We start from the raw sequence: 16,852 nt of genomic DNA, 5'->3' as shown, positions 1-16,852 counted from the left end.
TTCTTGCTGTAAGCGGTTCTCAACAAAGCGTCTGTGGGACAGGAGCTCCTCGACCCCCATGGGGAGGGCAAACGAAGCCTCAGCCCCCTCTTCTACTCAGGAGACCGAAGGTGGGAAGTAAACTGAAGCAACACCCCTGGAACTCCTGGGCGCCGTGATGCACATACCCCATCAACGCCTCTTTTGCACGAGAGTGGAAGAGAAAAAAGGAGACAGGACGGCATGTCAGACTGAAGCGCTTAAAGAACACTTTTTTTGGGGACAGGGTGGGGGAGTCATGTTTATATTCATAAATGGCAAAATGAATGCGGATCCTTCAGAAATATATTCATCAAGCTGACAGCACGCTGATACGCGCGTGATATGCTGACATTGTTTACACACATGCAAACACATCACTATCCATCACATTATGTCAGGTTCATGTCCTGCAGTCTTACCTGCGCTATCAAGTCTTTGTTACAATCAACAAGATGTGAGCTAATAGCTGGATGAAAAATAACAATGATAAACAGAGGGTGGCAAGACAGGAAGCCTGGCGTTTCATTACTTAGCGCCACAAGTTTCTTAGATGGAAAAAAATGAAAAAGGAGGGAAGAAAAAAAAGCTGTGCTCCATTGGCATAAAGAGACTACAGTATAATGTTGACAATAATCTTGACAATAATGTTAATAATGTTATGTGTGACGTCACTTGTCTAAACATTAACATAACAGATTAATATTACAATTGTGGAATTTGAGTTATGTAGCAAAAGCTAGCCATTTTTATCCATCTCATGCACTGATCTGAATATATGACTTGATATGTGATAGCAGGGCGGCCATCTTGCTCCTCCCATCTCACGAGCAGACTACTGTATGAACTATACGGTATACGTACAGATACAGCTTGTAGGCAGTTAGTATACGGCTGGGGCGGGCTGGGTTTTTTTTGTGGTGGGGTGGTCACTATTTTTTTAACCAGTAAAAAAATAAATAATTCACTGCCATTGACGTCTACAAACGTCAATGGCATGTTTCTAGTCTATGTTTCTAGAACGACTAAAATACTGCACTGCTAAATAATTTTTTTGTTTTTTGTTTTTTAACTCATTCACTGCCATTGACGGCTATAGACATCAAAAATTCATTTTAAATATTTCTATTAGTTTAAAAAAAAATTCCCACTTTTGTTAACAAGACTATGAAAACCTTGATTTTTTTTATTGTACATTTAGAACAGATGTAAACATTTGTGATTAATCGTGAGTTCACTAGTGAAGTCATGTGATTAATTACAATTAAAAAAATGTAATCGCCTCTTGCCCCTAATTTTTAATAATCATTTTTTTAAATGAATTTATGGCAGTAAATGAGTTAATTAATTAACAAGTGGACAGTATGTGCTGCTTTGAAGACCCCCTTTTTCTTTTATCGCTCAGTTCCTTAGACCCCAACATTAGATTTTGCAGAGGCATCTTTTGTTGAATTACAGTTATAATTCTTTAACAAAAATATACAAGTTTCCTCCTGTAAACATCATTAAGCGTGTAATTTATACATGTATTTAAGGCAAGTTTTACATGTCTGAAGTCCTCTTGTTCATGTTTAACAAATAATGTAAAACATCATAAATTATGCTGTTTCTACCAAGTACTATCTCAAATGTTCTCCAATTTCGATACTGTTGCCGAGAATCGTTTCTTGGGAGGAGCAATATCAGATCAGTGATCTAATGGGGCGGCCATTTTGCCACTTGCTGTTGACTTTAAATGACATCACAGTTGCTCAGGGCTCAGGCAACAACTAATCACAACTCATATTCCACTAATGCAATATTAACCATATTTAGACTAGTGGGGCTGCATAGAACACATATTGTTAAGAAGTGTTTTTTTTTTTTGGTTGACTTCCCCTTTTATCATATCGTAAACATATTTGTAACATTGCTAGCATAAGATCTACAGTACATGAATTACTGTACATGTTGTAGCGTGTGGGTTAGCTATGGATCTCGAAGAGGCGGGACTTCGTGGGTGGTTTGTGGTGAGCTGGACGGAGTTTAGTTTCTATGATGGATTTGCACATTTGGATGGAAGATGCCATCTCAATGTGCTTAGCTTGTCATGATAATCACAATAAATTGTCTTACTTATTTACTTACTTACAATACTTCATATTAGTTCAGATAAAGATAAAGCACAGACCTAATTTGGTACAGATATGTAAGGCTTAATAGTCGCATTGCAATTCTGCTTAGTGTGGGCTAGCATGGCAGGTAAAGTTGCACGGACGTCACATTATTTATTAGTGTTATGAAAGATGTTAATTAACAGAAAGAATGGAAAAACAGCAGTGTCAATAAGAAAGAAAAATCAGGGAATAAGACACAACCTTTCTACTGACCTGTTAATAATAGTTACTTGTAACGCAATAGCATAATATAAATTAATCAAATATAAGACAAAATTAATCAAAGAATAAGATCTTAGATAACACTATATTGATGATGTAATTCGTGATGGTCACAGTAGAATGAATTCTGAAGCCTACAAAACGATTTTGTCTGGTAATTTACAAAATAATGCATCCAAACTAATGGGGAGAAGCTTCATCATCAAACAACACAATGACCCAAAATACAACGCCAACCCAAAAAATGACTTTATCCAGGGAGGGGGTTGGGGGTGGAAGGTCTTAGACTGGCCAAGTCAATCACCAGACCCCAACCCAATAGAGCATGCATTTTACCTCCTGAGGAGATGACTGAAGGCTGTAGTAAAGTATTTCATGTAAAGAACGTCAATTGGTCGCAGGATTGATGCACTTATTGCAAGTAAGGATGATGCGAGTACAAATATTAAATGTTATTCACTTTAAATTCATTTAATAATGTCCATTCCAATACTTTACTAACTTGAAAATTGGGTGGCTTCAACAAAAGGTGCTCTGTCCGAGTTGTTTAACATATCTTGATGTAAATATCATCAAATCAAAGCTGGAATGTCTGAACTTTTGTTTTATATTCATCTTTTAAAGTGAAACCCAAATATATTAAGTATACAACTAAAAGAAAGGAACTGACCTTGCTGTTCCAATACTTTTGGAAGGGACTGTAGAATTTGGGCAGCACACTAGCAAGATTTATAGAGCGTGAACAAGACATAATCTGTTGGATTTCTGGTAGGAATGCGGTTTCACCATTTTCAAACCTAAACTGTTAATTAACTACTAAATGAACAATACAAGGTAGTTATTTGATTCTACAATTGTACTTACTTGCAAACCACAGAATAATGAAATGTAACAAAGATATAAAGTGGCACTCCAGCAAGGTTTAACTATAGCGAATAAGACATCAATCTATTAGATTGCTGGCAAACACCTGGGTTCAATCAATGCCACATAAACACAAACCAACATGACAAGATTGAACAGCACATCGACGTGTTGAGTGCTAACTGACTGGCCGTCAATACGCTTACTGACCAGAAAGGTCCCGTCACTGTCGGCAAGACGAGGGCGAGATGAAAAAAATGAAGGTGAAAGTCAATCAAATTAGTTCCTTCCAAGCCACTAACTCAAGAAACCCGACCATGAGGGTGCGATGTGAGCGGTTGCCCGCGGTGAAGCTAACACTGATTAACCGGTAATAACCGGCGCAGCTTCTCCACAACACTGAATAAAAAACATACAGACAACATAAACAAGCAAATGGATGAGAAAGAAAATGCAAGTTTAGCATTGCTCATTTGCATGTGACAAAGCCCACACCGACTAGCGGTGTGTTTGTTTGTCTCCTGAGGTGATGGGAACCCTCCGGAGAGCAGCAGACAGACAAAATGCTGTTAAGATCACACTGATAATGACTCGGACAACAAGAGTCCACCGTCGTGGAGAGCGCCGCATGTTTGATCCCTGTTCCTCTTTTCTTTGCTTCTCATTAGGTCAACCTGACAGACTTTTACCACCGACGTGTCTTGAAGATGTTAAACATTCGATGCAGACTTGTCACAACACGTCTGAAATTAAATCAAGATGATGTAATGGGAGATTCAGATCAGTCTCTTTGCGCCATTTGGCTTTTTATGTTATGTAGGTGTCAAAGGTTGTCCTGGAAGATTTTGTTTATAGCTTTTTGAACGTTAATTACCGGAAGAGGATTAGGGCCAATCAAGAGAGAAAAAAAAGTTGGCAGGATTCTCACTTTATTCTCAGAATGCTCACTTAAAGGGAGAATTCAGACTTTATTCTCAGAATTCTCACTAAAAGGGAGAATTCCGACTTTATTCTCAGAATCCTCACTCTAATCACAGAATTCTCACTTTAAAGTGAGAACTGTCACAATTCTCACTTAAAGTGAGAATTCTGACTTTATTCTCAGAATTCTGACTTTAAAGTGAGAATTCTGACTTTTTGAGAATACAGTCCGAATTCTGAGATTAAAGTGAGAAAGTCAGAATTCTAACATTAAAAAGTAAGAATTCTGACTTTAAAGTCTGACTTCAAAGAATTCTCACTTTACAGTCAGAAACCTGACTTTAAAGTGAGAATTCTGAGAATAAAGTGAAAATTATGCCAACCTTTTTTTGTCTTCATCAGCCCTAATCCTCTTCCATATTAACTAAATATTCATGCAAATTAAAAGATCTATTCTTTATTTTAAAAGAAACTCTTAGGTGACAGAACCAACAAATGAATGTGAATAATACAAATTAGGACTTTTCTTGTCTGATCACATCTAAGCAGAATGAAAGATCAAGCAGACGTGATTTATTTAGTGATTTATTTATTTATTTATTAACCTTTGCGTTTGTCATTGCCTCAGGAGAACAACCCGAATGGTAGAAAAAGATTTGGAATACTTAATGAAATTAAATGTGGGGCACTTCAAACCGTTCTTTAAATGAGACATTGCAGGTTACTTTATCCAGTACTTTTTAATCAAAGACAACTAATCTCCTTTGTGTTTGTCCACATCTTCTGAGATAACAAAACAAATGTTCAAAAGATTTTGTAGCACTTGAGGAATAAACTACAGGATCTCAAGATATGTCGCTACAATCCATTCTTTCAATGAGGAAATTGAAGTTACACTCAAATCAAATAAAGATGCTAGATTGCTGCAAACTTCAAAATAAAATATTTTTTTCAAAATAAAAGTCCGACAAATACTTTTAAATGTATTTCTGATTTGCTGTCTATGGCCCACAAGATGAGCACCACAAACAAATTGGTCTTTATTCCATATGTGCTTTGTTGTGGTCCTAGATTGAACAAGCCCTTGAATTTAGCTCTGGTTTTCCTGCTCTTGTTTCCTCCGAGGTGGCCTTTCACAACAAAACTTTCCCAGCAACCCCACCACCAAAGTCTCCTCCCCTCCCTGAAAAAGCTGTGATGCAAAATAGCCACAAGGTTTGTTCCATTACCTGCCAGCCTTCCCTATAAAAAAAAAAAAAAATCCACACCACCCAGTCACCGTCCTTCACGGGGTCCCTCAGGGTGCGTCTCTGGTGTGTTTGAAGATGAAAGGCGGCGAGGTAAAAGCAGCATGTTTACAGGTGTTGGGGAAATTGAAAATTTCCTTGGCGGAGTGTGGGGCTGAATGGAGGAGGAAGTTTCTGCTGGTATTTTGTGTGGGTCTGGCATCTTGCAAACACCAAAGACCAACACATTGCGTTTGTCCACATCCTCATTAAAAAAAAAAACTACAAATCTAAGTCATTTTTCCCATAAGAAATTTATGTTACTTTTCTTTACCATTCATCACCATTAATTTTGAAGATGCTCGGAGAGCAGAAATTATGGTGGTGTCTTTTGTTCTCTTACTGTATTTATTGTTGCTTTAGCCATGTTGTACTGAGGAGCCAGGACCAAAACCAAAATGTGCATCAAGGCTCTTTCACAGTAAGTTCCATTTCCTGTTCCATGGTTCATTCTGAGGTGATGGCACACAAAGAAAACCTCAAACTAAAAGCAAAGGATACGGTTGGCTAGAATATGGCGCACGGGCCTTTAACACCTGCTGGTCAATGATCTGAAATCTCACAAAAGTGCAGTAACATTTCAAAAGTTTTCATTTGACTTTGGAGGCTATTTTTTTGTGACTGGTGTCTGCTTTTATTTTTCTACTTCCCATTTCTGTTCCGCTGCCATCAACTTGGCAGCACTCTCAGTCTGTATTGAGTAGCTTTTGGTTAAAAAAGAAAAGAAAAGAAAGACTGATTTGGCTCTGAAGCAACTGGTGTCATATATTTCAGTCTCTATGTTTGTGCTATTTGGCAAGGAGGAGCATCAAGTAAAAACTGCTACATTAGCATTTCTTGCTAACTGTAACTTGTCATTAAAAGGCTAAGTGTTTTATTTGTTCATTGCACTTGGTTTTTCAAAATACTTTATACTTTTACTTTTGCAGTTGATTTTTTTCAATACTTTAAACTTTTTACTTTTATTTTACATGCTACACTTTTACTTTGACAAGGATGAGCATCAAGTAAAGATTGCTACATTAGCATTTCTTGCTAGCTGCCGACTGTAACTTGTCATTAAAAGGTTAAGTGTTGAATACGTTAATTGTACTTGATTTTTTAAATACTATATACTTTTCACTTTATACTATTGTTTTATACTTTATACTTTTACAAGGAGGAACATCAGATGAAGACTGCTACATTAGCATTTTTTGCTAGCTGCCGACCATAACTTGTCATTAAAATGGTTATTAAAAGTGGTTTATGTGTTCATATTTTACATTGCACTTGCTTTTTTTAATACTTAATAATAAATATATAATAATAAAATGAATAATAACAATTTAGGACGAGCATCAAGCAAAGACTGCTAAATTAGCATTTCTTGCTAGCTTCCGACTCTAACTTGTCATTAAATGGTTAAGTGTTTAATATGTTCATTGCACTTTTTTTTTGCAATGCTTTATACTTTTTCCTTTTTGCTATCTCACAGTGATACTTAAACATTACCTGAACAGTGAATAAAGGTTTTATGCTGGCTTAAGTTTGGAGCTAATCATTCCAAATAGGAAGTTGCCCAAATGGGAAAAATAAATTGTGCTTCCACTGTGAACTGAATGTCTGGCATGAAGAAAGTTGTGAGTACACTTTTCAAGAGCGGATTGCACAAGAATAAGACACCTCAGTCAAGTTGAGAGTGTCATTTACTCAGCACCTTTCAACTTTGTGTGTGTGTGTGTGTGTGTGTGCGTGCGTGCATGTGTGTGTGCGTGTAGTTCAGTGAAAGCTTGCAGGCGAATGTTTATACTCTACAAATGGGAGGTACTTCCTTTAAAGAGTAAAGCAGGAGGGGTGGGTAGAGTGGTGCGGGATGGTGGGGGGGTGTCATGGTGGGTGGGTTTGTTTGTTTCTACTGTGTGCCAGGAGAAGTGACAGCCATTCCGGCTCTGTGGCAGCGCCGCATTCATGTGTGTGAGAAAGGCGGCAGCAGATCTCAGGATGAAAGGCGGCCAAAGGGGGACGGCGGATTTTGCACAGGAAGGCGGTGAAGTTGTACGGGAGCCTCCACGCAAAAAAAAAAAAAAAAAGACAATGTACTACATGTCGTACATAACAAAAGAGAGGGTAGAAGGCAGAAAATGAAAAATGCATCTTATATTGCCATGCCATTGACATATAGTCTACATAAAGTATTGATAAAGAACACAGAAGACATCAATTAACTGATCGGTGATCACGGAAATACACTACAGCATTTTACTAAATGGGCCCATTCCGCGCCCCCGACCCACAGATTGGAAACCCTTTCCTCACTTGAAAAATCAAATGGGTCATCCATGCAATCAACAATGCAAAATATAACACTTAAAGCAAGCATTTTGTGAGCCATATTGGGGGGAAAATGCCATAAGAGTGTGATTTTACAACCTTTTTTAATATATATAGTTACTTGCTTGATGAAGCTTACAGGGTAATCCCAAATAGCAGAGGGACTTTATCGCTGCAGCCCAAACAAGAGCTTGGCTCCCAAGAGATTACTGTAAGATCATTGCACTTGTATAAATGCATCTTAACTATATTTAAATGTATTTGTTGCGTTTTGACGCCATGTTCAAATCATATTTTAGGGGATTTGATATTGGTATTAAAAACCATGTACAAAAATATAAAGCACGATTTTAAGGCATTAATAAACCCAATAATTTGTATTAAAAATGCATCCATATCAAAGAGAATTAAGAAGTATTGTGACTGTAAGAAAGAAAAAAAATCTTATCTAAGCAGGTGCTGCTTGAGTTATGATTCATGCTCGTGTGATTATTATATAATATCATTGTCTGATAAACTACTTCTTTCACTATAAAGTTGCTCAACACGCACACTCTTTTACAAAAAAATGCTCAATATGTTATCTTAATTATTGATAACATTATTAAAGACAATGTGGTCAAAGTGATGATCACCACTAATTTCGTGTCCAAATTTGGAATCCTTGTTGAGTTTTGCCCGTGGCGTTGCCTTGACAACTAATTATTATTACTAATCAAGTCATAAACACAAATGAGCTCAGCGCGTCCACGATGACTGCATGGGGACTCAATCGTTCAAAGAAAAGTCGTTACGTTTCACTTCCTTTAGTAACATTTTTACTCAAGGTGTAAATAAACAGGTGAGAATCCGTTCGTACACTCACACACGCGCAAAATGATTCTAAGACACATTTTAATATATTTTTTAGTTTTTATACTTCTAATTTCAATGAGTCAAATGCAATCTTTTATGTGATGGCTCGCTGCAGCCTGCAAATAAATACATGCACGAACGAAACAAAATAAATTAATTAATTAATGAATTAATTAAATAAAAAGCAACTTTGACTTTTATGTGGAAAATTCGTTTGCTGAAACACGCACAAGCACACGTAAATAATCGTCGCAGCATTGTTGAGTCAAGAAACAAAACTTAAAAGTCACCTTTAATTGTTTGAAATAATAATTTAAAAAAATATTTAAATTGTTCGCCGTCATTAAAGACAGGAGGACGTTCACAACGAGTTGTCAATCAAAACATGTTGAACATGTAAAAAGCCCAATGAGACCAAACTCGAGCCACATGAACATAAAATGACTTCCAAACACTAAAACATGCCTGTTTAATCTCTCTCTCGCGCGCGCGCGCGTGCGTGTATGAGAAAGTAGCTGTAATGGAAGGAAGAAAAGAGAAGAAGCGGCAGCTCTTGCCTTCAAGTGTGGATCGATATGAGCCCAGCAGGAGCAGAACAGGAACCGAGCGGCATGTGGACCCACTGAGCACAAATGACCTTTCCCCGCTTCCCTCCCTACCGCTCGCGCAGGCTCCTTCCTCCTCGGAGGTCACTGGGCCACTTGCTTATTATATAGAAACCCAACGTGATGCTGCTGGCTCCGCGTCCGCATCCGCTCGTCGCATATGCTCCTTTTTGACACAGTCGCACCATTGCAATTCAAATTAAAAGAAAGGAATTAAGAAAAAAAGAGGTCGCTGAGACAGCGTGTTGAGCATATAGCCGAGTAATTCAAGCCCAAAAGTCAAACATTTGTTTCCTGGACCAGCCAGTGCATCTTGGAATTCAAGGATGGGTTCGAGACCCGGGACATAATAACAAATCGTGCGTTTCAACATTTCAATATTGAACATTGTCAAGTTCAAGACAATATTTGATGAGTCATCTATTTTTTTAATTTTATAGGGCCGTAAAAATGAGAAATCCAAAAATTATGTTGCGATGCCTGATTTGCTGAATTGTGCAGACAATATGTAGGCTAGCTAGTACAGAAAGAAATTAAAATTTCTGCTTGTAGATTAACCAGGACAAAACAAGCAAGCTCAGTATTCCACAAAACCACTCACATGCACAAAATACATAAATATATGATAAAAATATATAAATATATAATAACTTTCTAAAATATGTATATAGGTATAATAAATGTGTAATAAGCATGTAATAAACATATATATATATATATATATATATTTATGTCCTTTTTTAAAAAAATGTATACAAACTTTTGCTAGAAACGTGCAGAATTGCTTATTACGATTTAATAACAACTTAATTCATCACAATATTAATTCCTCAAGCAATTTCATGTATTGGTGCAAGTAGCGCAAACAGGTTGCCTATTAGCATGCAAAGAAATCCAAATTCAAGTCGAAAGTGGAAACGTGTCTACTTGTGGACTGCACAGCAAACAGTGAGCATGCGACAAGCATGGACAGCCTTAACCTGGTCCCAATTCGAACCCTTATGAGTCAAGTTCAAGGCTAACAAAGAAAAATTTTCTTTTTTTTTTGTTGCTGCAAAATTATGAAAGGACATACACACATATACATTACTTTAAATAAGATGCACGTATACAAGGTGGCCCCATTTCAAACCTACAGAAACAAACATGCTGTTTTTTCACTGTTATTAAAGCACATATAAGTGTGTAAGTCTACTTAACATATTAAGGTGTGACAACTTCTTGCAAGGTTTCAAAAGTTTGATACCCCCCCAAATACTTGAGTGTTAAACAAGAGGCCCGACAGACAAATAGCATGACGCTAGCAACACATAAAAAGGACGCACACTGGAGAAAAATTAGCACTTGCAACACTTTTTTTTATTATATTTATATGGAGTCAAATGTTTTATCACAGTCAGGATGAAAACACCTTTTTAAAACTTTTTTTTTCCAAAACAAAAAAAGCACGACGAAAAACAACTGCCTCACGAGTTTTTAAGCTCTTCAATTGTACATATTTATAGTCCAAAACAAAAAGAAACATTCTTTTTATAAATACTGTTTCATCTGTAGCAAGTAAATACCATAATTTAATTACAAACGGATAAATATGGCAGTTGGCTATTTACACTCACACACACAAAACAGGAAGGAGTTTCATTTTTCCTCGACGCTCCTTCCACATGTAGCATGTTAGCTTGTTACAATTTGCAGCGCACAAAAAAAAACAGCACAAGTTAAGCTTGGCAAACTTTTAGTTCTTTTAAAAAAAAGGAACCAAAGAAAAAATGTACATTCACAAGCATGATAAACGTGGTGTGTCCGTGTGTTCAACTTTGGCACGCTTTTCAGTTCATAGGCCTTGAAAAGTTTACAGTATAGTACAATCAATTTGCCTGTTTAGGATCACAAGATGGAGTACAATTGTTATTGGGTTATGTGCACTAAGAGTCCAGTTAGAGCCATAGCTACCATTGAAGAAACATCTAGACACCGAAAAAGACAAATCTAGCACAACCAAGGTCAGCCACTATTTACAATCGGAATCAATTTTACACATGGAGGGGAGAAAAGATCAGAAAATAAACATTATGTGTCCCAATCTCCTTTTAGGGGGGGGTCCAGTGCTGTGAAATGTGTGTGTGTGTGTGTCTTCATTGGGGAATGGGGGGTGTCCTACACATACCATTCACTGAAATTGGACGAGAGGCCGCTGTGGCTGGTGCTGTTGTGCACGACCGAGGCTGGCGACAGTGTGGTGTTGCTCTGGGTCTCGGTGGTGGGCGATACCAGGCCCGGCGGGGTGGACGACTCGTAGCCCGAGCTGGCTGCTGGTGAGGAGTCGGACGCGGGCGGGGACGACTCGTGCACCTCCAAGGAGATAACATACATTTTGAAAAGTTAGTACATGCACCAAGTGGTTGTTACACTTTTATTACATGTTTATTACACGCATGTTCCATGTTTCTTTAAGCATTTCATTAAAGGCTGTACAATTTGACATCTCTTACATAGATTTATAGAGGGTGAATTTAATTTGTAACTCAATGAAGTGTGCCTATAATGTAAGGTCTCGTTTATTGCACTTTATCACTTGTTTATTACATATCTAATACAGCATCTAGCATTTCACTTTGTTGTGCTGTAAGGAACATTTTCACTACATGATTTCATTTGAGTACAATGGTCACTCTAAATGTTTTTATTCAAAATTTGGCATAAACAGTGTGTTGCTGAAAGGATTAAAGCGCAAGCATTTAGTTTTTGCCTCCAGTGTAATTTCACAAGGGCCAGTCCGCGGAGGAGCTTTATTTTCGTTATTAGTTAGTTTATTACATATTTATTACGTACCTGCATAATGCATTTCAATATATGTTGTGTGTTTTTCATTAAAAATGTCTTTATGAAATGGAACTTCATATGTTTACATGAAGAAAGTTTCATATTTTATTTATATTACATATTATATTCCTATTACATTTTACATGTTCTGAAAAGGGGATACTGCAGCCTAATCAAAGTTGACTGCAGGGTGCGGTGCAAAATTCTACACAATGCCAAACATTTTTAATAACAATTAGTTCTGTATGACTTTTTACAAGTTGCTAGTTCATCAGACTTATTACAATGTGACTGCCCGATTTCTTTGTACCTTCATGTGTTTTCGGAGGGAGCTGGGGTGCGTGTAGGATTTGTCGCACATCTTGCACAGGTAGGGCTTGTCCGAGGTGTGCACGTGCATGTGCTTCTTTCGATCGCTGCTGTTTGCAAACCTCCTGTCGCAACCTTCAAACTCGCACTGGAAGGGTTTCTCTCCTGTTCAAAATAAATAAATGCAGTCAGGAACAGGCACAAAATGCCTAAGGCAGAAGGAGGGGGGGAAAGCAACGCAGCAACAACAACAACGGCAAAATAACAGCACTCTTCCTGCATATGCAAAGCTGGATGGGGGTTAGCTCGCTTTGCCTAAATAATGCGCATATTGATTTAGGGGAGGGGGGGTGCGGGGGGGAGCATCGTCAGAAGGCCCACAGAAGGCGAACCATTTGCTTGGGAGACAATAAAAATCTAATTAGCACCTGGCCTTTTTTCACCGCGCCCATCATGCATCTCCCGAGAAGATAGGTGCACATGTGAAAAGGCTGTGAACGGCCTGTCTAGCACATTAACACACACACGCACACACACACACACATTTTACCATACAACCCCTTGCTAATGCGTTAGAAACAACTAGTGCAAAACTCGCCTGTTATTTTGTCGACCTTTTTGCATACTGTGCAAAACGGAAGCAAGACAAGAGTAAATGTGAAATATAAAAATACAAGCTAGTAAACGAGATGTTGACGTATCATTCGGCTAGTTATAAAATGTTGAAATAGGCGATTTAATTTTTTAGGCAGGGATGATTAGGGGAAAATACTCTGTCGTCGATATAAGTAAAATGACGTTTTTAAAAGCCATCCTTTTAGACGATTAACTGAAATAATGTCATGTCGAATTCTTTCTTAGATTAAAACTATTTTAAGTAGAGAAAAAAAGCGTTCGCTATTTTATGTAGAGAGAAAAAACGTTCGTTTTTGTTTTTACAGTTCAAATTGTTGCCATAAAAGTTGCTTTACGGATGTATATGTGGCAAATTCGTAACAAAACATTTTATTCGACGGCTTTAATTAAAAGCATAAAAGCCACAAATGAATCGACATGAGTAAAAAGTATAAAATATAAAAGAAAAAAAACAGCATTTAAAGAAAGTAAAAAAAGGTTGAGTGATTTCCTCTCTATTTTCCTTTTGTTATTATACTGGATTAAACACCGACAAAATGTCGTTTGGTAATCAAAATGGAGAAAGTTGGCGTTACCTGTGTGCGTGCGTTTGTGGATTTTGAGGTTCTCCGAGCGCGCGAAGACTTTCCCGCAGCCGGGGAAGGGGCACGGGAAGGGCTTCTCGCCCGTGTGCACCCTGATGTGGTTGACCAGCTTGTACTTGGCCTTGAAGGGTTTGCTCTCCCGCGGGCACTCCTCCCAGAAGCAGATGTGGTTGGTCTGCTCGGGCCCGCCGACGTGCTCCACCGACACGTGCGTGACCAGCTCGTGCATGGTGCTGAACGTCTTGTTACAGCACTTCTTCGGGTGGCTCAGCTGTTCGGGTTCGACCCACTTGCAGATCAGCTCCTGCTTGATGCACTGCTGGCGCATGTAGCGGAAGAAGGCGCCCGGGTGGTGGTGGTGATGATGCGCGGCCATGTTCACGTTCATGGAGCCGTACTGGTTGTGCAGCTGCGCCGCCGAGTACGCGTCGGCCCGCGGGCTGGACACCTGGTGGTACTGCTCGGATCGGCCGAACACCTCCCCCGGCAGGCCCAGTCGCCCAATCTGGCCGTTGAGCACGTTGCCGGACGCGTGGGAGCCGTGCTGCTCGTGGATGCCCGGGAACAAGATGTGGCCCTGCGGCGTGTCCGCGTGGTGATGCGACGGGTGCAGGGAGCCCGCCGCGGGGCCGAAGAGCGCGTGCTGGCCCCCGGCCGGGGAGCCCTCGCCGAAGCCGCGGCTGCGAAACAGGAAGTCCCGCGTGGAGTTGAACGGGGAGCCCGCGTAGGACGTGACGTGGGCGGCGTGCGCGCCCAGAGCCGACGGGTAGCCGGGCGCCTGGCTGCTGAAGGCGGAGTTCTGGCCCGGCGGGGAGAGCTCGTGGTTGAGCTTGAAGGCGCCCATGTGGGCCGCCGAGTCCACGAACGAGTTCTGGGCCAGGCTCAGGTCTCGCTCCTGCATGTCTGCGGCCGCCGGGTGGTGGCGGGCGAACGAGCCCAGACCCGGGAACTGGTGGCCTGCGTCCAGCAGCATGCCGGCGACGCTCACTCACTCACTCTCGGCGAATTACGCGTGCGTGGGTGCGTGCGTGCGCGGGATGGTTGGGGAGGACGCGACGGGGAGGTGAGACTGTCACGCACTCGGCGTGGGAAACCACATCGCTCACTGATGCACTCCACGCGAAAACAAACGACAGAACGAACGAAACACTCACTTCGCTTTAAGTTTAATTCACATGCAACCAATCCAAATGCAACGGCCTCCTCTTGTGCGTCCAAATTCTTCCTTCGTCAAAGTACTTTGAACGTAAACAAAATATTTCTCTCTCTCTCTCTTTCTTTCTTGCTCGCACGCTCGGCTCGCTTGTTGTGCGCCGCGTCTCGCTCGCTCTCGGGGTCTCTTCTCGCGCCGAGGGTCCCAAAAGCTCCTCCGCGGACTGGCCCTTCCTCCTCTAACGCCCCCTTTAACTGGGGCCACTTGACGGGCTCCTCGCAGCCTCATTGGCCGCCGCGCCTCATCAATCCCAGGTGGCCCTCCAATGGCAGGTAACGCGGCGTTGTTCCGCTAATAATTACCGCCTACTTTTTGTGTGTGTGTGAAGAAGGCAGTAGGGGACGAGAGAGAGAGAGAACGTGCGTGTTTTTATACGTTTGCATCGGCATGTTGTTGTTTTTAACTCTAGCGAAAATCAAATCTCCCATTTTGACGTTTCTTATTATAAACATGCTATGAAATGTGGGAGGAGTCCACATCTTGCGCAGCAAAGATACCGTAAGAACCGCAAGTCTTTTAAAAGCTAAATCACTGCAAATGAGTTGCAAAGAAAAACAGCAGCCATGAATAATAAAAAAAGACTAATTCATGCCACTTATCTTCCTTCACTGTGACTCAACCCAATAAAAAAGAGTATATCAAATGGAATATGAATTGCATTTTTTAAATATATGAGTAAATGAATGTTGCACATCTATTACATGTTTATTACACCTAATGCATTTCATTTGCCACGTCTCCTTCAAAACGAATACAATGGTATGTAATAGGCAAGTGCAGAGTATTTGTCTTGTTAAGAATACTGTAAAAGGTATGTTTACACTATTAGTTTTTTTTTTAAAGAATGTTGGGGTGTGTAGTACTTATTTAAAATTTACAAAAAAGAAGGATGTTTTGAATGCATTAATAAAACAACACAAATGACTGTTACACATCTATTACATGTTTGTTACACCTAACGCATCTCTTTGGCCGTGTCTCCTTCAAAAATAATACAATGGAGAAAATAAATAAATAAATAAAATAAATAATAATAATAATACAATGGTATGTAATTTGTTATGTTATGAATACTGTAAAAGGTATGTTGTTTATAACACTGTTATTACATATTTTTTTACACTATTTGTGTAGAAAGAAAGTTGGGGTGTGTAGCACTTATTTCAAATTTACAAAAAGAAAGAAAGAAGGATGTTTCAAATGCATAAATAAAACAACACAACACAAAATAAGCTATTACTCTGACTTGGGGAACAAAAATGCATTTTCACATGATAGCATAGAATGACAGTATTTATCCAAAACCAATATGGAGATTAAATATTAATTGTGGCATTAAGGCTATTGAAACGATCAGGGATTGCATCAGATCCATCTATTAACAATGAGTTCAGATGCATCGTAACCGTAAATAAAACCTTAAGTAGGATTGCATATTGATCCATTTATCCAAGTCTATTTATAACCACAGTATCACAAAAAAATGCATTGGGACGAAAGACATGCCGCAAAAAAAGTCACAATATTTCAGGATTGCATATGTTTGCATTTTGTTGTAATTATGCAGTCAAGTTTAATGGCATGCGGAAATCATATTATAAAAACTTGGCAAAAATTCTGATGCAACTGTAAACAATTTAAAAAATTTTAATAACACATGAAATACCCCTCTCCCTCCCCATCTCATTACCACCATATGTTCAACTAGTGCCCAATTAGCCATGTTAGTTTCATATGCACAAATCTCAGCGAGCATCCAGTTTGCTTTGAAAAGCCAAAATAAAAATACAGCAACCAGCAAACCACACAACACGGCCAGTTTCTGCTTGTTTGTTTGCTTTTTTTTTTTTGGCCATCCTGTGTACCACTACACCCCCCCCCCCCCCCACACACACACACACACAAATGTAGGTGACATATTGTGGTGTATGCTTTAACCGACCCTTAAAAACAAAACCACCAGTGAGGTCAGGCAGCATATTTGTGGAGCAGAAAACTCACAGAAGGGTGTGCAAAGTACGGCCCGTGGGGTTTTTTTACGATTCAA

At 39.5% G+C, this 16,852-nt stretch overlaps 1 protein-coding gene across 1 annotated transcript; it reads right to left on the bottom strand.

Moving 5' to 3' along the window:
* Positions 1-10,577: 10,577 nt before the first annotated feature.
* Positions 10,578-16,665, bottom strand: zic2a (zic family member 2 (odd-paired homolog, Drosophila), a). Its single transcript, XM_077580048.1, has 3 exons — positions 13,584-16,665; positions 12,374-12,537; positions 10,578-11,592 (listed from the first exon to the last, which is right to left on the bottom strand). Exons 1-3 carry the CDS (start codon positions 14,563-14,565, stop codon positions 11,398-11,400), a joined length of 1,341 nt encoding a protein of 446 aa, XP_077436174.1. The 5' UTR covers positions 14,566-16,665; the 3' UTR covers positions 10,578-11,397.
* Positions 16,666-16,852: the final 187 nt, after the last annotated feature.

Source organism: Vanacampus margaritifer, chromosome 11 (genome assembly GCF_051991255.1).
Source record: "Vanacampus margaritifer isolate UIUO_Vmar chromosome 11, RoL_Vmar_1.0, whole genome shotgun sequence".
Classification (NCBI taxonomy): domain Eukaryota; kingdom Metazoa; phylum Chordata; class Actinopteri; order Syngnathiformes; family Syngnathidae; genus Vanacampus; species Vanacampus margaritifer.
The sequence above is the reverse complement of the archived record's forward strand: the minus strand, read 5'-3'. Positions and strand labels throughout refer to the sequence as shown.

Excerpts from the sequence above, each read along its gene's own strand:
- zic2a (XM_077580048.1), bottom strand. The coding sequence starts at position 14,565 with ATGCTGCTGGACGCAGGCCACCAGTTCCCGGGTCTGGGCTCGTTCGCC. Across the intron at positions 12,538-13,583 it reads CCACAAACGCACGCACACAG|GAGAGAAACCCTTCCAGTGC; the intron begins GTAACGCCAACT and ends TATTTTGAACAG. Across the intron at positions 11,593-12,373 it reads CCCTCCGAAAACACATGAAG|GTGCACGAGTCGTCCCCGCC; the intron begins GTACAAAGAAAT and ends ATCTCCTTGGAG.